Raw genomic sequence first — 24324 nt, forward strand, 5'->3', positions numbered from 1 at the left:
GCAGCACCAAAGAGAACTGGGCAGCTCCAGAGGATTCAGTGAGACCATTAGATTCTGAGGCGCTCACCTTCCTAGCCAGCTGACCCCGAGGCCCAAGGTAATGTAGAAGAGGCCCACCCCACATCATGTTCACATTTCTTAAATTTCACTAGCAGTATTTTGCAACAGCCTCAAAAAATGAGGAGGAGCTTGGGCAGAGGAAGCAGGCCTGCTCTGCAGAACCAGAGAACAAGCTTGTTGGGAAACAAACAAATCATGGCTTAGCACTGGAAGAGGATGACCGTGTAACTCTTCTGGCTGCTGCCTGACTTTTGGAGCTCTAGAGACAGGAGGAAGGAGAGGAAGGGTTCTTCTGTCACTGAGGACCCCCAAGCACCCATACCTAGAAGAAAACAGCAGCACCCCCCTCAAAGGGGAAACAATGCCCCTGACTACTTTGTTCCCCGAAAGTACCATCCTGATGGAGAGAAGCCTCCCTCAAGGGAGCACACTCTGACTTCAGTGACTGAGCTCAGAAGTGGGTGTCCAGCTGGTGGTAGGGGAGTGTGCTCTCAGCAGGCCTCTGAGGATCAACCAGAACACCCAGCATACAAATATAATTCAGGGGATGGGACCTGGGTTCTTCCCTTGCCCCTTCACCTTATGTGGGATGGGGAGAAAAAAACCTAAACTCCATGACCCCAACAGGAGTTTCTGCCTCAGTGGCTCCTGGAACTGGCAGGGTCTAGCTGATTCAGCTCTGACTGGTCCAGAAGTTCAAAGTCATCCCCCTCAGCGTCAGTGTCCAGGTCAGAACTGGGGGCCTGGAGGAAGCCTCTTGTTACTCTCCGAGGAGGTGGGCCGGAAGGGCCTGTCTGAGAGGCCCCTGACAGCGCCAGCTGGATCATGCTCTGCGAGACAAGGCTAGCAAGGTTGCTGGTGAGGTTAGACCCTGCAGGAAGGGCACTAAGCAGAAGCTCTGGCAGTGCAGCTTCATCCCGACTGGCAGGGATTGCCTGAGGCTCTTCAGTCCCTGGTGCGGACCGGTACATCAAGCTGGGCATCCCGATGCTGGTGTCATCCTCATCGTCCAGGCCAGTGGCATCCACATTAATGGACGGGAAGTCTGGAAGGTCTCTGGCAAAAGATTCCTCTGGATCACTGTGACCATCTAGATCTGGGAAAACAGGGATGTCTGAGACAAGGCAGTTGCCTTGCCGTCCTATACCCCAGCCCCACAAAATCAGGCCCGTCTAATCAGGTTTTCCACCCTAGCCTGTGGAGCAGGCTAGCTTTACTCCTTACAAGCTGCTGAGGTATCTGCTGGCCAAAGAACTCCCCTCTTCACTATACCCCCAAGGAAGTTACTAAGGGACTGAGAATTTTAAGGAGAGCAGAAGTACCATGACCCAGCCACACCCCCAAGGCCACTCTGCCACTTGACCCACAGCTCAGGAAACAAAAGGAGCGGGCACCAGTATCCCTTTTGCCCAGGGAAGCTGAGACAACAATAAGAGCCATAATCAACTCAGATCTGAGGTTCCCCTCACCTTCAGAACCTTCCGTTAGAGGTGTTTGGCCCCTTGAAAGATTGAACGTGCCATTGTCTGTACAGGAAACCTCAGCATCCGAGTGTTCAGAGTCTGTGATGGCCAATTCCCTGGCAACAGTAGAATCATCCAGCTTAGGAAAAGAAAAGACCGACAAGTCTGAAGAGATGATGCGATTAGGAACCAGGCGAAGTCCCCCAGTAACAGCTTTAATGAGCTAGCCCTAGAGGCTAAACTAAGGCCAGCAGCGAAACCTGGCATGGAGGGGGAGTCTAGTCAAAACTGACCCTTTTTAGGCTGCTCCCCAAGGAATACCCTTATTTGAGCACAGGAAGGAAAGCAGTCTTGGCACCAGCTAGCCACTTACTTTTGCCAAACAACTGAGCCAGAGAATACTTTTTGCAGGTGGTCAGGGGGATACACACACAGCCCAACCTACAGTGGACTGAACTGTTTGAAAGTTGATCATGCCAGTTCCAGAAGCTCTGCCGTGATGGCAGGGATTAAAAGGAGACATGGAAGAGGGTGTGCTGGTCACCAGGCTCAAACTGAGATCTATGTACAAAGTTCCAAACCGAATACTAGCTTCTCTGCTCGCTGCTCGTGGAGATTGCCCCATGGGCCTTGGGGAGCCCATAAGGAATCCGAAAACCTGGATATTGCCTAAATGTGAGGCGCCAGATGATTGAAAGGGAGCTAAAGAAAATGGGGCAGCTCCCACACCCAAGATACCTGAGGACAGAAGGCAGCAAGCTCCTCTTCGCTGTCACTATGGTCGTCCACAGCGCGGTCTGGGTGTAGAGCTCTGCGTCGCACTATGTGCAAAGATCAGAAGGACTTGATGTCTTCCCTTGAGGGGAATCCCCACCCCCTTTGGACTTCAAAGGCATAAAATAACAAAGAACCAGTCTGAATATGGCTCTAAGACTGAAGGCCAGGCTGCTGCACCTAAGGGGCAAGGTAGGCTGATACCCCAGGAGAGAAAGTCCTGTCTCCCATCAGCCCTCCCACCAGTAACCCTGATGTAGTTTTGTTCTGGTCAGATGATCAACTTCCAGGCCTGTTAAGAACTCTCAGGAAATGCGAGGGGCAGGTGGGATGTCAAGGAGGCAAGCAGACACTACCAGAGAGAGGGCAAAGGGAGATACCCCACCCTGATTAAACTAGGCTTCTGAGTTCTGATTCAACTGGCCCACGGGGAGCTGGGTCTTGGTAACCATGTGCAGGGCTCTCTGAAGGCCATGGCTAATGAAGCACCGAACCTGAATCAGACCAGGAAAAATGTTCATACAACTGCCATTTGTGCGCTGGAGGATCCTGGGTTAGTGCACTTTGGGCTCTGGAATGTTTTGAATCACCTTTGGAAAGCAGTTGTCAGCAGTGAAAAGAGGCCTGGCTGGGCCTCCCCGGTGGTGCAGCGGTTGAGCACTGGGTTGCAAAGCTGCCCGCAGCCTGTGCAGCACCGGTTCGATCCCTGGCCACCGAGCAAGGGTCCCACATGGCGCGCAGACCTCTCCTGCTGCCCACTGCTCCCCTCAGCAGTGTACTTCAGTCCTTCTGCCTGCTCTGCTCCCCACTCTGGCTCTGGTGAATTCTGTCACCCTCCCGCGCTTCTGACTGTACCCAGTGCTTGTATTAATAAAATCTTTTAAAAAGAGGCCTGGCTTAGGAGGTAAAAAGACCTGTTCTACTATTTACTGTGAGCTTCACTTTCTTCACTGGAAAAGGACAATAATACCACCCACTGATCAAGGTTCTTGTAAAAGTTAAACAAGGTGATGTAGGCAGAGCAGCCAGCACAGTGCTTGGGCACATGGAGAGTGCTAGCGAAAAAGCAGCTAACACTAGTGCTTATCTTCACTGGCTTGTATTCAACTTGGGAAAACTTTTCTTAGATTCTGTTTAAAATGGAACTATGCAGAATTCCAAACAGGAAAAATTGGTAAGCCTGGATAGATTTCCCTGGAATAGAGTATCATTTTTACCTACACACACACCCCTACCACACCTCACTTCTCCACTTTTGAGGACCTAGCCATTATGTCAGATCTACTTTTGACCTGAGAAGGCTTCTCCTCTTCCCCAAATGGAAGGAAACCTCCCTGTGACACTTACGTTGTCTCTCTCTCTGCTTGGACATCATGTAGCCACGGACACTGAAATCCAGCCGCTGCAGAGCTGGCTTTAGCCGTACGTAGGCCCGATCCCACAGACGGTGGTACACAGCCAGGGGCCATATCATGACAGTGACAACTGAGAGGAGAAATGGGAAACAGTAGTGGAAATAGTCAGGGCTGCCTGCAACAATCCTAGCTATCCCTCTGCTATCATGCATGCCCTCAGGGCTTGGAAGCTTAGTGTAGAACAGGTCGGTGTACTTCTGTGGGCCATCTTCACTGGTCTCCCCTATTACATGAGGGGGCTTGGGAGGGCAAGGACTTCTGCCATGACCTGCAAGGTTGTGCACAGAGCATGCTGCCAACTGAGGGAGGAAAGGATAGAAACAGGCAGTGTAGTCACTTGCCTGAGAGTGTCACTGAACCATAAACAAGGCCAAATGGTGACACCACCTCAGACACCACTGATCACCTGAGATTCTCATATATTAGGGCCACTATCATAACTGTTCAGCTCTTCAGGCACTAAGCAAGCAAAATTCAGGCCAACAGGAAGTAACTAATTTTATAAAAATATGTATGCTCCATGGAGTAAAAAAGCACGCTGGGGTTAACAGAGCCCAGTAGAAGATCCACTGAGTTATGTTCCACTGTTACACAATACAAGGCGCTAAAATTCATCTCCTTAAATAGGGAGACAGTTCTTTACAGTAGGTAACACAATATATTGATGTGTTAGTAGATCTTCATCAATTTCTAAAACTGACTTGGTAAATGACTTGGTAAGAACTTTACATGTGGGAAGCCTGTTACAGGTATAAAGAAAGACATTTTTATGATACCAAACAGGTCATGAAAATATTGAAACATCATTTCCTGAAGAACCAAACTGTAAGTCTTCTCTCTTTATCCAGAGTTAGCTGTGGCTGGAAAATCAACAGGTAGGGGAAGCTCATGGGTAAGGTATACGCCAGACTTACGCATTAAGTAGGACAGCAGGAGGCCAGGGACATAGCGGCCCAAGACTGCCAAAAAGGTCAATATCCCACAGGTCAGCAAGCAGAACTGGGGGAGGTAGGAAACAGTGTTAAGTTTCTAACACATGGCAGGGGACCAGGGTGTAGAATGGGAGGGGGCAAAGTGGAGATATGATCTAAATAATTCTTTATGATCTATGAATCAAGCACATCAGAATGACAGATGTAGCTAGCCACTTGTGTATCCAATGGTGGTGATCTGTTTGGGAGAAAGAGGATGATTCCATTTCTATTCACGCCATTCTATTCACTTCTATTATGGTTAACCCCTAAGACTGTACCTTTCATGCTGGAAAATCGGTTTGAATAGGACTTAGCCAAAAATTCTCTCTGAAAGCCAAGTGTTGGTGATGGGTTTTTTAAGTCAAAGTAAAAAATTTAAAAAACCCAATCACCTACCCCATGTTTAACACGCCACAGCACACACACAAGCAAGTCTTCTTTCCCGTGTTGGGGCAGGAAGATGATCTACTATAAGCGGCAAGCGCACCAAAGGAGGAGCCACTGAGCTCATGCCTCAGTCCTAGCGGCTAGTCAGAAGCCCCTTCCTACACCTTCCCTTTATTGCCACAAACACCATGGTCTTTTCTTTGTTGAATGAGGCTATGCAGTGAAACAGCTATTTCAGTTTAGCATAAACTGAGAAGCCAGAAATGAAATTGAAAAAGAGAGAGTCTTGGGGCATCCCTGGTGGCGCAAGGGGTTAAGCACAGCACTATGAAGCAATCCACAGCCTCTGTAGCATGAGTTCAATCCCTGGCTGGCCAGGGAGCTACCCCCATGGCGCAGCAGACCTCTCCTGTCTCGCCCACTGCTCCCCTCAGCAGTGTACTTCGGTCAGTCTGCCTGTTCTGTTCCCCACTCTGTCTCTGGTGAATTTTCTCACCCCCCGCATCTCTGACCTGTACCCCAGCTCTTGTATGCATAAATAAATAAATCTTTAAAAAAAAGAAAAAGGGGAGAGTCTTACCTTGCCTGGGTTTTGCTTTTTGAAAAGCAAAAGATTCCTTATGAAAATGGTCCCACTAACCCAGACTTCAGCTACGTGGTGGCAGAGCTCGGGCACGCTGAGCAACCGAGGGTGCACAAAGCCCCAGCTATGGGAGAGAGAAGGGGGAGCTGTGAAAGGAGGGTGTTGAGGGTTTTCCTCATCTTGCTGCTTGGCAGCCAATACTTCCGGGTTTAAATAGGGGCTGGGGAGTACTGTCCTAGGTGCTTTGGAGGTGAAGCATGACTTTCTTCTTGGCTTACCAGTTGAAACTTGAATTTAGAGACTAGGAGGGCAAACTTGTTCTGACAACTCCACCCTGTGAGCAAGCAGCCAAATCCACGTGTGTAAACCTGCCACCAGCTCCAAGGCCCTTTGTGCTTAGAAACATCTTCCCTGCACTCAAACCATTGCAATTCACTAGGATTGCAATCTAAGGATAAAAGTAAAGCAATCGGACACCACTGCTGCTGAGGGGAATGCAATGGTGGATGTCCCCCTCAGAGAGAAAATAAAGCAAAACCAAAGTAAACCACAGCAGAAAAAATTCCTTGGACCAAACACATGGGGTGAATGAACTGAGAAATGAAAGCAGGAGCTGTAAGACACAAGAGGAATCTTTGGCTTGTTGATGCCAGAAACCAGTGTGTTTTCTGACTAGGAACTTTAAATAGCCAGAGGTCACGGAAAATAGCAAATGACCTAGTAATAAAAGCCAGAAGATAAATGAACTAAGTTGCCTCAAAGTTATCACACGAGCACTGAATAATGCAGTTAATTCCCTGGCATGTCAAGTTATGGGCCCCTGGAATGCCGCATTTTCAGAAACTTCTCTTGGAAATATCAGAGGTCATTAGTCATTTCAACATATCTGCTGCCTGAACTTCAGGAACTATTAAAATGATTATTTGGAACAGACTAGGTTCTCAGCTTATACTGTGTCCTGAGCATGGGGTTAACAACATGTAACCAGAATATTACGCAACAAGAGAATCAGAGCAACAAAAAAGGGATTTAATTAGTGTTCCATACCTTTCATTGTCTACTGCGTCAGGTCTTGGCACTACAATATTAAAAAAAACACCAATATTAGTTGGTAGAGAAAATTAAACACAAAAAATGTTAGACTGTTGGTCTGACAGCCCATGTTTTAATAGGTTTGGGGGGAAATAAACAGTAACAGTCAATAAAATGGAGACACCATGTTACACTGCCAGAGCTAGGGAACTACAGCAAAAGGAATGATGGTCTATGCCTGTTCGTTTCTCTAGGGAAAGCGGGGGATCCAAATGGACCATAAGGACCCCTTCTAATCACGATAGCTAAGAACTGAGGTACACACCCAAAAATGGTTGATCCCACCCCTCAAGTGCGTCTGGGCTGCTCATGTACATCAATACACTGGGCTACCACAGCATGTTATTTTAACTGCACCAGCCCTAGAAATCTGCCTATTCTCTTTAAAAAAGAGACCCATTAACAATAATGAATGATACAGTCTGTTGACATTCACCAGCCTAAGACAGGTGGATGAGCTACATGATTCCTTTAAATCTCTGCAAAATAGTATAGGAATGTACTTAAAGGCTGTTCACTCTAGTTAGCATCTGCGAGAAATTCAAAATTAACCTATCCAAAACTTTCAATTTTCCTCGCTCTCATGTCCTACCCAAACTCCCCTGCCTGACACTGTCTGTTAATTGTAATGCTATTGTCCTATTCTCCAGAATTTGAAATCCCAAAGTCTGCTTTTATCCCTTATTCTTCTAATACTATGTATCATTCTTCTATGTCTTCCGTCTTCACAGCTCTTTGAATCATCCTGTTTCCTGACACCTCCGTGACAGCTCCTGCAATAGTCTCCTAACAGGTGTCCCTCCTTGCCCCTTTTCTCCCTCCCTTTGATCCTATAAAATGCTACCAAATTAATCTTTCATATCATCTCTAATAAAAAAAAAACCTTCAAAGACGAGCTACTACCTTTAGGATAAAGTCTAAATTTCAAAAAAGCATTTAAAAGAAATTCCTGAGAGGCAAACTGATACCTCCCTGTTAAAGATGTAGTATCCAATGAGATTTTTTATTAAATGAAGGACTACTTATTCCTTAGGCCAATTACAAGGGCAAGATTATCTCAGGTAGTGGATACAGATTTCCTAAGTTTAATAATAATGGGAAGGGCAGAACTCACTCAGATCTGAGTCATAGATGGGGCATTCACCCTTGAAGTGTCAACTAAAGCAAATAATACAGACATCAAAACGTACTTACAGCTCCATATACCCTCATAAATCCCCAAAACTATAAGCAAAAATTACAGGAAAGCCCATTTCCACTTCAGATTGTTCTAAATGCTACCAATTTACCTCTTATTTCAGGCCAGATTTTGTTCTTCCATTGATCGATACACACAATGATCATAGAGCTGAACGCAAGCAGAAACACAAGACGAAGGGATGTCAGTGCAAAGAACCTACAGAAAAGGAAAAACAGAAGGTCATTATCCACTTAAGGTAATTTCAGAAAAGGCCATATGTGCACTGTACACTCTGAGGAAAAGAAAACTTTAAGTCCTTGTTCTATATCTTGAGTAAATCGCTTAGAATTTCTGGACTTCAGCTACTTTGCTTATAGGGCAAAGGGAATAATATGCTTCTGTAAAGGCAGAAGACTAAAACAAACAGCCTCTTGAAGCCCCCTTAACTCTTAAGACTGTGATTCTACTAATTTCAGGAAGAATTCATCCTTTTTAGCAAATGATGAAAGCACACACCTTTCTACCAAATCAGACCCTAGTGTAGAGCAACACACTGACAAAAGTGTTTTAAAGAGAATTTAACTCAATTAGATAACCCTTTTACAGATAAAGGAATTGAGACCCAATAAAGTACAATGACTTGGTCAAGGTCACATAGAAATGTTACCCTAAAGTTATAACAAAAAGTCAGTTCTTCAGAATTAAAACCTATCTTTCTCAACCCTTTCCAAGAAATTGAAGAGGGAACACATCTTGATAAGGCCAGCATCAATGATACCAAAGCCAGATGAAGACTACAAGAAAATTGCCAACCAATAACCTGTATGAAGATAGACCAAAATCCACACTAAAGTACTAGCAAACTGAATTCAGCACCATATTAAAAGGATTACACATCATGACCAATTTGTGGGATTTATTCCATGAACTTATTAAACTAAATCTATTAAAATTTATTTATTGCAAGAGTGGTTAAACATACAAAGATGAACAAATATATCACATTACCAGAATAAAGGAAAAACTAGTTCTATTTGAAAGAGTCAACAATAAATAGATATTCATAAACAATCTTGGAAACTAAAAACACTGACAACACATCTGAAGATAATAAAGAATTATGTTAATTTTTTTAGGTACAATGTTATAGAAGTTATGTGTTTAAAGTGCCACTATCTCTCAGAAATACAAACTAAAATACTTATAAATGAAATGATGTCTGCAATATGTGTCAAGATAATAGTTTGGAGGGGAAAGAGTCTGAAAGAAGATGAAACCAGACTGACCATGGGTGGTAACCACGCTGAAGTTGGGTGATGAGTACACATTCTTTATTTGTACTATTCTCTCTACCTCCGCACATACAAAAAAATCTTTCACGATAAAATGTTTTAATGAATTGTTCTATTACACCACCCTAAAACCTCAAAGGCAGTGCAGAACATCTGTGGTGTGTTAGCCAACAAGCTGCATTTACCAACAAGCAGAGACATTGAAAGTAAGCATTTAGGAAATTTTTTTTTCTTAAATTTATTTATTTATGCATACAAGAGGTGTCAGAGGTGGATGGGGTGAGAGGATTCACCAGAGACAGAGTGGGGAGCAGGACAGGTAGAATGACCGAAACACACTGCTGAGGGGAGCAGCGGGTGAGACAGGAGAGGTCTGCTGCACCATGTGGGTAACTCTCTGGCCGGGGATCGAACCTGCGCTGCAGAGGCTGCAGACAGCCCCAAAGGCCGCATCTCAATCCCTTGCACCACCAAGGAGGCCCTTAGGAAATCTTAAGCAATTTGATCAAGCAACTCTGAGTGTAAGAATACATATGGACTTATATTTTCTATGCATTTTATTTTTATTTTTTTTTTAATAGAGGCATGTTTTATTTATTTATTTGTTTGTTTGTTTGTTTGTTTATACAAGCACTGGGTACAGTCAGAAGCGCAGGAGGGTGAGAGAATTCACCAGAGCCAGAGCGGGGAGCAGAGCAGGCAGAAGGACCGAAGTACACTGCTGAGGGGAGCAGCGGGCGGCAGGAGAGGTCTGCGCGCCATGTGGGACCCTCCTCCAGTGGCCGGGGAGCAGCTGGGGATTGAACCTGCGCCGCAGAGGCCGCGGGCAGCTTCGCAAACCAGCGCTCAACCGCTGCGCCACTGGGGAGGCCCTTTCTATGCATTTTAAACTTAAATATTCTAACTCATTTATATTGTATTTTACAAGAGTACTGATTTACAACATATTGGGGGAAACAATACCTCTAGTCCTTCACCACAGGTGGTTTGAAAAACATTGCTCTAAGATCCAAAGGAAATACATGCCCCCAAAGCCAATACACCCCCAGAGGTGGTTCAGCAAGGCAGTAAGACACGGCTCTTAGAGGGGCTTGAGTTTGAGTCTCTGAACAACAGTTAGTCACTTTTAGTTATGGAGACCTTAATCTCTGCAAGCCTCGATTTCATCTGTATGTGATGTTATCGATTACAAATATTGCAGAACTGTTTGTAGGTATCAGAAACAACATACTTATATCTATAGAAAGATCATATTTGAGGGTCTCCCTGGTGGCACAAGGGGTTAAGTCTCAGCACTCTGAAGCTATCTGCAGCCACTAGAGCATGAGTTAATCCCTGGCCAGGGAGCTAACCCACATAGCGCAGTAGAACTCTCCTGATTTGCCCGCTGCTCCCCTCAGCAGTGTATTTCAGTAGATCTGCCTACTCTGCTCCCCACTCGACTCTGGTGAATTCTCTTACCCGCCCCCCTCTGGCCTACACCCCGGCTCTTGTATGCATAAATAAATCCTTAAAAATATATCATATTTGGGCCTCCCCGGTGGCGCAGCAGTTGAGCGCTGGGTTGCGAAGCTGCCCGCAGCCTCTGCAGCGCCGGTTTGATCCCCGGCTGCTCCCGGGCCACCAGAGGAGGGTCCCACATGGCGCGCAGACCTCTCCTGCCGCCCGCTGCTCCCTTCAGCAGTGTACTTCGGTCCTTCTGCCTGCTCTGCTCCCCGCTCTGGCTCTGGTGAATTCTCTCACCCTCCCGAACTTCTGACTGTACCCAGTGCTTGCATGTATAAATAAATAAATAAATAAAATCTTTAGGGGAAAAAAATCATATTTGATTTTAATAAAAGTCAAAATACAAGGTATCTAATATGTGCCTAACACATAGTTCTACTCAATTTTACAGTGTAAATTGTTATCACAGTAACCAATCAAACAGGGTAAAGATGACCAAGGATTGGTTACAAATGACCTCTTTTCTCAATTCAACATATGACCTAATGACTTGATATAATCATAGCACAGTACTAAGAGTAAAATCAGTATCATAATTTTTAAAAGCTTTATCTGTGGTATATATGAATACATATATACATGCAGAAGCTTTGTTTTTTGCTTCTAGACATTTTTATACTTTATTTTCAATAACACAAATCCATATGTAATTTTTAAAATCGATACAGAGAATGAGGGCTGAAAGGAGACAAGGACTCAGAAATCCAGTCATCAATGACAAACCTATTCCTATTTTTCCACCCTACCACTTAAGGGATACCGTAATTATAAGTGCAATTAAAGAATGAAAGCTGCTTAGCAGAAATAAGCCTTTAGAGTTGCCACAGGCCATTAATCTCCTCACTAAAGCCAGTTCATCATCCCAACAAACAAGCAAATTTAACAAGGCCAAGCATAAGGGCTTGAAAGTGTCCTCCTCCCCAGTGTGACTGCTTCCAAGCCCCACCTGCTGCATGTGGTGAGATTGCTGTTTTCTCTGGAGTACTTGAATGGGCTCTCTAGGGAGGCAATCCAGACTGTCTGCAACTTCCACTTCCCAGGGCGTGATCACTAACACAAATATAAACTGGGGTAGGGAAAGGACATTACACTTTTCTAAGCAAGCTCAGATTTCCAGAGGTGTTGGCAATAAAACTATCATTTCTTTAAGACCCAGACTATCTTAGTCTGTTACGGCCCCACCTTCCATTCTCATAAACTATGCTTTAATTCAGTCTAACACTGAGTGTCTACTATATGCTCAGGTCTTACGGTGAATAGCCCAGTTACAGAATAGAGACATAGACCTTATTCTCAAGTGTATTTGTTCATGTGTGTTTACCATATAACAGGACAAGATGATGATAAAAAGAGAACATCTAAGATTTGAAAGGTAATTGGTAAGAAAACAGAGCAAAAAGGTGTGGGAAGGAAGAAGACATTCAGATAGAGAGCACTCAGCTAGCAGGACTAATGGAAGGAACTACAAGCAGACAGACAGAACTGAATCATACGGAACAAAATGGGGGGGTGGGCAGGAGTCAGATCATTAACTGACTGTTCTAACAAAGCGCACTAGATTTTACCCTGGAGATGAAGGTAAATCAGTAGAGTTTTAGAAAATTCTGTCTCTATGAAGGCTACACCTATAAGCATCTTCTTGAGCAAGATTAATCCTGACCCATAAATCTGACTTAGGAGACCCGATTTATCCTTTCCTTGAACAAGTCACTGCAGGAACTTCAGGGGAAAAGAGTGGTGGTATAGCGTATCTTGGAAAAATGGCATTTCCATATAGATAAAAACTTAATGAAAAGATCATCTCAAATCACTAACGTTCACCCCTCCAAGGTAACTAGAAAATATCCATGTTCCCTAGGGGTGTGACTATCAAGGATGAAAAAAGTGGGTAAGCACGCACTCCTTTCCTTCCAGCTCTCAACACTAAATTCCTAAATAAAAAGGGACTATCAAGCTCAGATTGGTGTTTTGCAACAATTGAGGTCCCATTATGCTTGTCATTTTATGGAGGTAACCTGGAAGCCCAACTGTGAAAAACCTTTGTGGATAAGACACCACACAACTGGGTTTGATCCCCAGCCAGGTAGCTGACCCACATGGCGCAGCAGACCTCTCCTGTCTCGCCCGCTGCTCCCCTCAGCAGTGTATTTCAGTCAGTCTGCCTGTTCTGCTCCCCACACACCCCCACCACCAGCACTTCTGGCCTCCACCTCAGTTCTTCTACACAAAAACAAAGACACAACTTAAGTACTAACAAGACTGGTAGTACTTGTAGAGGGGAGCAGTGAGTGAGACAGGAGAGGTCTGCTGTACCATGTGGATGGCCCAATATTATATTTTTAAAAACAATGTGTTTGAGGGCCTCCCTGGTGGTGCAAGGGGTTAAATACTGCACTATGAAGCAATCCACAACCTCTGAGGCATGAGTAGAGGATGGGGGGAAAATAAGGGAGGATTCCTCTTGATTAGTCTTGCAATGTCTATTCATGCAGGTCAAAATATTTCCATGTAGATATAACAATGCAAAAGTTTGATTACAACATGCAAAACATTTCTCAGCAACTATAATCGGCATGAGAACTTCCCAACCTAGCAAAACAACTGCAAATGCAGTCAACTCTGCATTATTTATATGAATTGAATTATTTAATTTGGGGATTGCCCATAGCCCACTGTTTCTTCTACCCACTGTAGACTTGCAATCTAATGATTTACTTCTCATTTCTAAAGGCAAGCATGCTTATTAAAGAAAGTTTAGAAAATATAAGTTATAATTAAAGAGAAAATATAAATGAAATAAGTATATCCAACTATGAAATGGTCTTGCCAAAAAGAATATACATAGATGTATATATACTCTTTGACACTGAATCGGATCAAACCTATACATCCAATTAATAATTCAGAGGAAATATGGAGCACAGGGCACAAGTTAAGCTGTGGAGATGCAATCAACAAACCCAGTCTGTGGGACACTTTATAGGAGACACTGGTTTCTTCAATAAATAAACTGCAAAGAGGGAAAAAGACTGAAAGGGAACCAACAGAGCAAGGGATGTAAAAAACAGACTATCAGTCACATTATGCGGACTTAAATTTGGATCTTAACTCAAACAGATTTTTTTTTTAAGATTTATTTATTTATGCACACAAGAGCTGGGATCAGGCCAGAGATGCGGGGGCATCAACCAGAGACAGAGTGGGGAGCAGAACAGACAAACTGACTGAAATACACTGCTGAGGGGAGCAGCGGGTAAGACAGGAGAGGTCTGCCTCGCCAAGTAGGCCAGGGATCGAACTCATGCCTCAGAGGTTGTGGATTGCTTCATAGTGTGGTATTTAACTCCTTGCACCACCAGGGAGGCCCTCAAAGAGATTGTTTTTAAAAATATATATTATCAGCCATCCACATGGTGCAGCAGACCTCTCCTGTCTCACTCACTGCTCCCCTCAGCAGTGTATTTGAGTGGATCTACCTATTCTGCTCCCCACTCTCTGGTGAATCCTCTCACCCCCCCTACACCTCTGGCCTATACCTCAGTTCTTATATGCATAAATCTTTTAAAAAAAAAAGACACAAATATTTATGAGAAAATTAGAAATTTGAACACTGACTGGAATAATTAATTTGGGGGATCACTAATTTTTTACATGTGATAATGGGAATGTATTTTTTGGCCTTTATTTTTCAGAGACTCATACTGAAGTGTTTACAGATTAAATTATATGACATCTGGGATCTGCCTCAAAACAATAAAGGAGGTAATAAAGAACTGGGGTATAGAAGATACAAAATTGATCATGGGTTAGAAAATTTTAAAGCGGGTAATATGACAGTAAATAGCATTCTATCTACTTACGTGTATGTTTTAAATTTTCCATAATACAACATTCTTTAAAGGATCCATCATCCACATTTATGCCCAAAATGTGAACAGAGGTTATTCCTTTCATTTATGCAAGTCACATATAAAAACTCCATGGCAGTATAAGCTATATCTGGTGTAAAAACTTCCTTCATTTAATAATACACAAATACATATCTGTGTCATCAGAGAAGCAGCAAAAACTGCAAATGATTGCATCATACATATGTACAGTCTTTTAAATATTTTCCTAATTGAACTGCTTCCAATTTTAATGTGAAAAAGCTTAACTATGTATCCCTGAGCATAAATCTCTGTCCTTACTTATGACTGACTACTTTAAATGGAATCACTGGGTCAAAAGGCATTAACATTTTTTTAGTCATAGCACTGTTGAGATACAATTTTATATATCCATTGATTATTTTGGGGGGAATTGTATGTTTTTATGAAATGTCCATATTCCCTTTATTAGTGGCTAAAATCCAATGAATTACCGGTTTGAATAAAATATTCCTTGGAAAAATAATCTGGTATGCAGAAAGATCATGCAACTCCAAAATCAAACAATATTTTTAAGGTTAACTCTACGTTGGATCCTCATGATAAGTACAGGTAAATTTTTATAAACATAATAAGATTACATGTCTTTTTCAATCAGAGAAGACACTATTTCTGGGTTCCTTTGTTATTACAGAATAAGCTTGTCTCAGTGGCACTTGAGAACAAAGCAGCCCATCCTGTAGGGACAGAAGGCCCATTATTATACAGCACTTGTGGCTGTCTGGTTAATGAGCCAGTCACTGGTAAATTAGAATGAAAAAAATTAACCTAACCTATATCATGTAGTGAGAAATGTTGCTTGCACAAAACCAGAACTGAAACCAGCTAGATGCTAATGATGTATGTTAATGGAGCGAAATCACGCAATCTACAATCAGTATAGATAAAAACTGATGGAAAGAGGCAAAAAATAAGTAAGCCAAGGCATCCTTGGGAGTCTTTTTGGCTACCAAAAGCAGCAAGAAGTCTCCAAAGACTATCATCAAAAACATTTGCTCAACAGATTTCATCAGAAATCTGATGTATAGATTTTTTTCCACAGATGTTTCTACTTAAACCGGCCCTCCCCTTCCATTTCCTGTTCCTCACTATTGCTTTTTACTCAAATTCTAACTTTAAAATTAGAATTGCTATATACCTTTAATCCTATCTCCGGTCATCTTTTATTTAGGAGGGTTTTGAAGGGGGGACACTTTGTTTTTTTCAATTGTGAAAATTTAGACTGTATAATATCCCCTAGAATATAGTATAGCTAACTCAGACTAGTGACTGTAAAAGCAGATTCTGACAGATCTCAAGTGAAAATCAGTTTGGGAATTGCCTTAAATCACTATCCCTAAGACCACCTACAATCATACAATGTTAAAAACTGAAAAGGGGCTCTGAAAATACCTAGCCCTCCTAGAACCATGTGCTCTCCATGGAAAGGGGTGGGGTGGGGGCTTGGAGTTCATACACATTTATTTCCAGAGCTCCTTGGTCCTCCCCTTATCGCCTACAGGATGAGTCAAACCAAAAAGTTACTTCAACCTGTTCTTTTCTGATACAGTCAGAATACACTCTGGCTGACTCAGATATTCTTCCCCCAAATCACTCATTAACAGGTGGGGTTGAAGCAAAATACAAGCTATTGGAAGGGTAGACCTGACATTCCTATTATTATCCAGAGATAATGACATTATCAGTGACCAGAAGCAACTAAGGTCTCTGATATGGTCACCTTAATTTCTTTGGAAGCTGGAGAAAAAAAAATGAAAGTCTTAAAACACAACAGTGGCAAGGTATCTGTATTTTCATTGTTTATGTTGTTGTTTTATTTAGTTATAAGATGTTGCCTTCATAGGTACAGAAAAACCTTGACTGAGTACAAAATATAATTAAGAGCTAACAGAATTCTGCTAATTTTTTGTACTGCTATCTAATCTTCCAATACCTCAAATGTATAACATATCTCAGCTAATGATGTATTATTCCAAATAATGAAAAATAAGGTATTTAAGATTTGATTTCTCTTTGACCTGAGCTAAAGATTCTCCTCCCTTCCCTAAGCATTTTGTCACTCTTCAACATTCCTAAGTGAAATGTCAACACCCATACTCAATATGACAATACTGGAATATGAAGTTATTTTGAATCTCTTGACTACCTCCCAAGTAAACTCATTTCCTAAAGCAATTCTATGAACGCCAATGCCAGACTACCCTTATCACTTACTCTTAACCCTGGACTCTTGTCAGGTATGCGTCCTCTCCACAAGTGACACAGCCAATTGCTCTATCAGTCTCAAGAGTCACACCCTCATTTTGCTATATTTCTCCTCCACCTACTTAGAGAGTGATGGGAATGCAACAAGCAATAGCTGAATTGTGGATACAGGGCAGGCAAGCTACCAGGAAATGCCAGAGATAAAGATCAATCACAACAATGCTTTAAGAGACCCAGAGTAGAAAAGGAGTTCAGAGTGAGATTCTAAACATAGACTATTAACAAGCTTAAGTAAAGACAGTTGGGGGAGGGCAGCAAATTAAAACTAACATTTAAAGATGTGTCTCAGGCAGAGGCTCCAGAACCCTCCTGAAAGGAGCAGTGGAAAGGCCTCTCCTTGAACATACATGCCACTAACTCATCTGTATTAATAAACTCTTGATTTATCAGGATTCATTTAAATCTTGATGTTAAACTGTTCACATATCAGTCAGTCAACACTGATACAAACCGATCTACTGAAGAAAACTTTTCCCCTAGAAGTACAGTCCTATGATTGACTGGATGAGCTGGGGATAAGGAATGGGATGGGGAGGTGAAGGGACAGGTCATTTCAGAAAGTGTTCCTAATGAGGTGCTACAGCTAAGGGTTTCTGACAGAAAAGAACAGGATGGAAGCAGGTACTGGGATCAAGGAAAGAAGCACAACCAGAAATAAACAAGAAGGATCTTAGAGATAGTTTATCAAGTTTGCTAAAGCAATGAATGCCAGAGGCTGCCGTGAGACCTTTAATCTTAGTCTCCTCCAAACTGTGGGAGGATTAATTTAGTAAAGCATTGTGTCTTCCTGTCAATGAACTTGGAATTATTTGTTTTGCTCCCACTCAATGAAAATCCTTCAAAGGATAAATGTTTCGGTTTTAAACCCAAGAATTTTAAGGGAAATAGATTTTTGGCCAAAAAAAAAAAAAAAGTGTCTTTGGAACCACATACTTTGCTGTTTCAGGCTAATTCAGGTCAGCCTGCTTTCATTGAGCCCCCTACGCGTCTGTTCCTGTGGAGTCTAATCACCAATACTTCCCTAGTTCTGAATAGAAACCTATTAAACGCGGCAGATCCAGTGAAGTCCTAAGTCCACTTCAGTTGATGACAGAAGCAGCAGTTCCACGTTCACAGAGCATGACACAAACAGATTCTAAAAAGCAGATTTATAGTTCCACTTTTCCAGCTCAGGAAAAGTCAAACACACTATTAGACACCCTCAATTTCCTTGCCTATCTACCATAGCTAAGGATGCCTAATTTCTGGAATGGGGAGGAGATGCAATCCTAAGTGGCTTTGAAATGGGTGAAGTCGCTATTTCATAACTGTTCTTTAAAAGCTTCTAATTTTCTTTCTAGGTGCAGCTTTGGTGGCTCCCATTGACGCTCATACTTCGCAAACTTCCGAGTGGAAGGAAAGGATATACAACATGCTCATTCAGTCGGCTCCAGTTTGTTCTATCACACCAGTGGATGCCTCTTCAGGCCCCCAATCTACCCCGACAGTAACTACTAAAATCTCTGAAGAGTCTTCAAACCACGTTTGAGCAGACATGAGATGGGAGGTGACGGCCTTCAAGTGACACAGCTCTCCTTGCTAAAGAGAGGCGCCTCCGCTCACAGCCGGAGGCTTAAGAGGTGGCCACAAGCTTCTGCCAGATGTGCGGGCGGGGGTGCGAGAGCAGGTAAAGCAGGGAAGACAACTGGAGGGCCCTGGGGAGAACTGGGGTGCCAAAACCTGAAAGGAGGTGAGGCAAAATGAGGCAGATACAGGGAAAAGCCAATGCAGCGAAGAAAACAGAGGAGGCAGTGGTAGACCCCTAGAGAACCCTGACGAATCCGCGCCTCGGAGGGTTTCCGAGGGCCCAGTGGTCTCACCAGAAAGCCGCGTTCAGCCCCAGGCACCACAGGGCGCTCCTGGCTGGCCGCTCCCACACCAGGGCTGCCTGCACCCGGCTCAGCAGAGGCTCATAAGGCCCCAGCACCTCCACCAGGGCCCGCTGCGCCGTCTCAACCTGCTGGTCCCGCTCCCAGGAGCCTGACACAGAGCGGCGGCCCCTGAAAGTCGGCCCTGAAGCCGGGCCTGGGGCCGCAGGGACCCCCTCTGCCTCCGCCATGTCCCCCATGCAGCCACAACATCCGGGGCCGCGGCCCGACAGTCACAATAACACCCACTGCGCAGATGCGCCACTCGGCGGGGAGGCCCTGCCCTCCACCGCGCGCCTGCGCACAGGCTCACCTCGTTCCCACCCAGAAGGGCGGACGCAGCTTAAGTACGTCCCGCGCACCCGCGCGCCGAGCTGGACCCGGAGCTGCGCATGCGCCGTCGGTAGGCCTGAAGCCAAGCGAACGAGGAAGTTCCTTTCCCAGAACTCAGTTCTCATTGGAACGGAGAAAGTTCGCGGGCGGAGCGGTTTGTTTGGCGCCTGCGTCGTGCAGCGAGCGGGCTGGAAGGCTGCGACTTTGCTGGCGCGAGCGGCTGCAACGCCGGTGCCTGAGGAGCGATGCCGAGGGAAATCATCACCCTACAGTTGGGCCAGTGCGGCAATCAGAGTGAGCGAAACTCCGGTCCCCCCACTAGCCAGGTGCCTTAGGTTCTGTGGGATCTTGCTGTGGGCGCCTGGATTCCGTCTGCCCTTTCCAGAATCGTGGTACTCGGAAAGGCGGGACCCGCCTGACCAGTGTCCAGTTGTCCAACCTCTAGGGGACCTCCCCTGCGCAGTCACTAGCATGCAGCCCGTTTCTCAGACTCGGGCGACTCCCGAAGCATGACTTCCTATCCTTGGACCCAGGCGCTCTGTCCCCTAGCTGCTAACTGGAACCTGCCCAGACCCAGATATCCTCTTTCTCCCCTTCCGCCCCTCCCCCGCAGTTGGGTTCGAGTTCTGGAAACAACTGTGCGCCGAGCATGGTATCAGCCCCGAGGGCATCGTGGAGGAGTTCGCCACCGAGGGCACTGACCGCAAGGACGTCTTTTTCTACCAGGTGCCCCCAGCGACTTGGCCAGGGCCGACAGTGGCCCGGCCCCCTAAAGGATGGGCAGCGGCCTGGGCAGCTGGCTTGAGGGGGGAGGGCAGGCAGGAGCCAGAGCTGGGAGGACAGAGGACTGGGCAGGCCCCAGCTGATGGGGTGCCCTCTGGACTCCCCTGACAGGCAGACGATGAGCACTACATCCCCAGGGCGGTGCTGCTGGACCTGGAGCCGCGGGTGATCCACTCCATCCTCAACTCCCCCTATGCCAAGCTCTACAACCCAGAGAACATCTACTTGTCTGAGCATGGAGGAGGAGCTGGCAACAACTGGGCCAGCGGATTCTCTCAGGTTGCTATCCCCTAGCAGAGTCCACATTTTGGGGCCAGGCCCTATGACTTGTCAGAGAGATGAAGCCAGATCAACGATATAAAGTGCTGGAGGGAGAGAGACATGACTGAGGGGAGTTGTGTTTTCTAATTCAACTATGTGATAGTCTTAAGGGCCTACATAGCTATTGCTTTGTGCAGGCCATACTAACTATACATATTAACTTATTTAAACCTCCCAACAACCCTAAAGGTAGGTACTACAGGCCTGCCATCTCTTATCTGCGTTTCCAAAACCCAAAAAAAGAAAACCAAAAGACAGTTTATAACTCATTTAAAAAGTTATAAGCAAAAGCGAGTCTCAATGGAAACAGGCGGTTTTATAGTTTCTATCCAATTGTCATTATTCAGTACCTTTCATGGCGGAAATATGAACATGTTAGACTAGCACACCTCACATGCCCACTGGTGTTTTATTCAACATACATTATATGTACCATATAACCTTCCTAGATTCTGAAATATTTGAGTTCTGAAACAACTAGCCCCAGGGATTTCAGATAAGGGACTGTGGACCTGCCTTTTTCATTACCTGCATTATGCAGGGGAGAAAGTCCAGGTATTGACAAATTAAGTAACCTGCCCAAAGTCACTCAGCTAGCAGAACTGGAGATGGCCACATGGATGCTCATCACCCTATGCTGTACTGCCTCAATACAAATGAGAAGCAGGGCAGCTGTGCTCCAAAAAGGACTTTTGAGTAAGGAGAATCAAGGTGGCTATTCTGAGGTCAGAGTCCTTGTCCCATGGTCCTGTCCCACTCTGACCTTCCCCATGTCTACAGGGAGAGAAGATCCACGAGGACATTTTCGACATCATAGACCGGGAGGCAGATGGCAGTGACAGTCTAGAGGTGAGTGTCTCGGGAATGCTGGTGGGAGCTAACATAAGGAAGGCTTGGCAGCACCCCTTAGAAGCTCTGTCAGATACCAGACCTACCACCACGTGCCTGTGCACAGGGTCACCTCATTCCCACTCAAAAGGGCAGACGCAGCTTAAGCACTAGACAGAAGCCACCAGGCCTTGTAGAACAAGGTAGAGCCTCCGAAGCTATCTGTGTTGGGGAGGGATATGAGAAGAAGGCTCAGACAGATAGGAGTCCAAGAAATTGTGTGATAAATCTAGTTTGAAATTCTGCCACTAGAGAGCTAGATGCTGACTGCCACTTCCCCGAGCAGGGCTTCGTGCTGTGCCACTCCATCGCTGGGGGGACGGGTTCCGGCCTGGGCTCCTACCTCTTAGAACGGTTGAATGACAGGTAAGTCTGTTTTGAGGGGCTGGGTAGACTTGGTTTCCTAAGAGAAAGGGAGGCCTTTCTATTAACTGGAGCAAGAACACACCTTTCTGTTCTCTCCTATGGTGAGGAAAGCAAAGGTAGAACCATCGAGAACCCAGGATTTGGGACTAGACCCTAGAATCTAGGCTGTCGGTGGAATTGCAGAGACTATGAATGCAATGAGAACCCTCAATCCTAAGAGGTCTCTCTGTGCTTCCTACGCTACGGTAACAGATTTCCAAAAGTTGACTCTCTTCTCTGTTGACCTGTGATCACACTCCAGTTCCCCTATCCTGATTTAGCTGTGTCCTGACACTTGTTTGGGCCCCATGTTTACCAAGCCTCCCATGTGTTGCCCTGATCCTCTTCTAACCCCCAGGTACCCCAAGAAGCTGGTGCAGACCTATTCAGTGTTTCCCAACCAGGACGAGATGAGTGATGTGGTGGTCCAGCCCTACAACTCACTGCTCACGCTCAAGAGGCTGACCCAGAATGCAGACTGTGTGGTGAGACCTGGAGTCTGCCTTTCCTCACTCCCAAGCCCCTGTTGATTCAGTCATTTCCATGCATTTAAAAAGTCCATTTTTAGACCTTGCTTGCACCTGTCCTGTGCACATCCCTTTTGTATGGGTCTTTTTGGCCATGAAGTTCAAAGGAGCCAGGTTCAGCAGAGTTTTTCTTCCTTTGGTTTCCACAAATCTGCTACCTTTTCTGTCCCCCCAGGTGGTGCTGGACAACACAGCCCTGAACAGGATCGCCACAGACCGCCTGCACATCCAGAACCCATCCTTCTCCCAGATCAACCAGCTGGTGAGCCCCGCTCCTGCACTCTTAGGGACTCGAGGCCCTCCTTGCCCAAGTGATATCTGGGGAAGGGTGGTCCCCCAGGCAAAGCCCATGACAGGGCACTGTGTCCCCAGGTGTCCACCATCATGTCGGCCAGCACCACCACCCTGCGCTACCCCGGCTACATGAACAACGACCTCATCGGCCTCATCGCCTCGCTCATTCCCACCCCTCGCCTGCACTTCCTCATGACTGGCTACACGCCCCTCACCACAGACCAGTCGGTGAGAGTGGCCCCCAGCAGCCCTGCCCTTGTTGCCCCTGAACCCAGGGGGCCTTACCTGGCCTCTGCCCTCTCCCTGCTGTCCCAGGAGCTGCCCTGGCAGCCTCCCAAGGCTCTGCACTGGGGGCACATGTGTACGACTTTCTCCCTGGCCTCTTGGCTTCTTCTCTGTGCCCCTGGCTCCCTGTGGGGCCTGTGCTGTGTGGGGTCTGCTCATGCTCCTGGCAAGGGCCTGAGTTTGCTGGGCTGATGAGGGCTACGGCCCCCAGACCTACGGCAGAAGCCCAAAGGGACCATCCCCCGTGGTATGAGGGAGGACATGTGTGCCTTCTCCACTCTGCACTGGGTCCTGAGTGCCTGCCTGGCTCCTGTGGCCCATGGTCCCCTCAGGTGGCCAGTGTGAGGAAGACCACAGTCCTGGATGTCATGAGACGGCTGCTACAGCCCAAGAACGTGATGGTGTCCACAGGCCGGGACCGCCAGACCAACCACTGCTACATCGCCATCCTCAACATCATCCAGGGCGAGGTGGACCCCACCCAGGTAGGTGAGGCCCCTTCATTCCACCCCACACTCCACGGGGTAGAGGAGAGGCTACCACCACCACTCGTGTGCCCACCCCAGGTCCACAAGAGCCTGCAGAGGATCCGGGAAAGGAAGTTGGCCAACTTTATCCCCTGGGGCCCAGCCAGCATCCAGGTGGCCCTGTCCAGGAAGTCTCCCTACCTGCCCTCGGCCCATCGGGTCAGCGGGCTCATGATGGCCAACCACACCAGCATCTCCTCGGTGAGGCTCCCAGTTTGCACTGATTGGCCCCAATCAATTTCCTGTTTGTCCTTCGCCTCTCTGCATCCCTGCTGCCCTGCTTCTGACTTGTTTTTCACTCTGGAGATCTCCCAGCCTTGGTTCCCTAGCTTTCTGAACCATATTGTCTTCAAAGTGACCCGTTTTCTCTACACCCCAAGCTTTTCGAGCGGACCTGTCGTCAGTACGACAAGCTGCGGAAGCGGGAGGCTTTCCTGGAGCAGTTCCGCAAGGAGGACATCTTCAAGGAGAACTTTGATGAACTGGACACATCCAGGGAGATTGTGCAGCAGCTGATTGACGAGTACCACGCGGCCACACGGCCGGACTACATCTCCTGGGGCACTCAGGAGCAGTGAGTCCCCCTGGACTGGGACCCTCATCTGCCTTACTGGTGGACCCAGGCCCTGCCTGACGGACCACCCCCTCAGAGCACAGATCAGGGACCTCACACATATCTTTCTCATGAACACACGTCCGTGTACTCTTGGTTAGCTTGGGGACACGTTTACTTCTCCTCTTATGAGGCTATTTATGTTTTAATAAAGCACTGGATATAAATCAAGTCACTGGTTTCTTTGAAGACTTAGAGAACTGGGGAAGGGGTTGCCTGTGTTCTTTCTCCATCACTCTGATGGTCTTCCGTAGCCTCTTATACTCTGAGGAAAAAGCCTCCCGGAGCTTTTCCTTCTGCCTAGATTAGGAGAATATGTGTAGGATTAACCCACCTGAGAAATTCCTTTCCAGAGTAAAAAGATCCTAGATATTACCTTCCTCTCTGTCTGACACTGTGACCTTTGATCCCTCCCACCCTTCCCTGCATCAAGAAAACATTCCACCAGTTCCAACTTCCTCCATCAGCGTTGATCATCACAACAGAAGACCTGTACCCCCAGCCCCACCCCCAGGCCCTGG

General features: G+C 46.0%; 2 protein-coding genes across 3 annotated transcripts; one reads left to right on the forward strand and one right to left on the reverse strand.

The window, feature by feature from the left end:
- Nucleotides 1-698: 698 nt before the first annotated feature.
- On the reverse strand, nucleotides 699-19027 carry RETREG3 (reticulophagy regulator family member 3; the record flags this gene model as incomplete). The annotated part of the gene is made up of 9 exons (XM_084239356.1): nucleotides 699-1156; nucleotides 1530-1662; nucleotides 2262-2344; nucleotides 3645-3782; nucleotides 4627-4711; nucleotides 5654-5780; nucleotides 6704-6734; nucleotides 8038-8144; nucleotides 18780-19027. 9 exons carry the CDS (start codon nucleotides 19025-19027, stop codon nucleotides 699-701), a joined length of 1410 nt encoding a protein of 469 aa, XP_084095482.1.
- A 378-nt stretch (nucleotides 19028-19405) lies between these two features.
- Nucleotides 19406-24115, forward strand: TUBG1 (tubulin gamma 1; the record flags this gene model as incomplete). Of its 2 annotated transcripts, none has more annotated exons than XM_084239360.1 (11): nucleotides 19406-19454; nucleotides 19774-19886; nucleotides 20055-20222; nucleotides 21045-21117; nucleotides 21413-21518; nucleotides 21916-22042; nucleotides 22260-22346; nucleotides 22457-22606; nucleotides 22996-23148; nucleotides 23230-23391; nucleotides 23571-24115. In XM_084239360.1, the coding sequence occupies 11 exons, from the start codon at nucleotides 19406-19408 to the stop codon at nucleotides 23766-23768; spliced, it is 1386 nt and encodes a 461-aa protein (XP_084095486.1). In that variant the 3' UTR covers nucleotides 23769-24115. The 2 variants fall into 2 exon arrangements, with proteins under 2 accessions (XP_084095486.1, XP_084095487.1); XM_084239361.1 differs by having other exon boundaries at nucleotides 21045-21113; nucleotides 21439-21518.
- Between the last annotated feature and the right edge of the window lie 209 nt (nucleotides 24116-24324).

Source organism: Talpa europaea, assembly GCF_964194135.1.
Source record: "Talpa europaea genome assembly, chromosome: 7".
Classification (NCBI taxonomy): domain Eukaryota; kingdom Metazoa; phylum Chordata; class Mammalia; order Eulipotyphla; family Talpidae; genus Talpa; species Talpa europaea.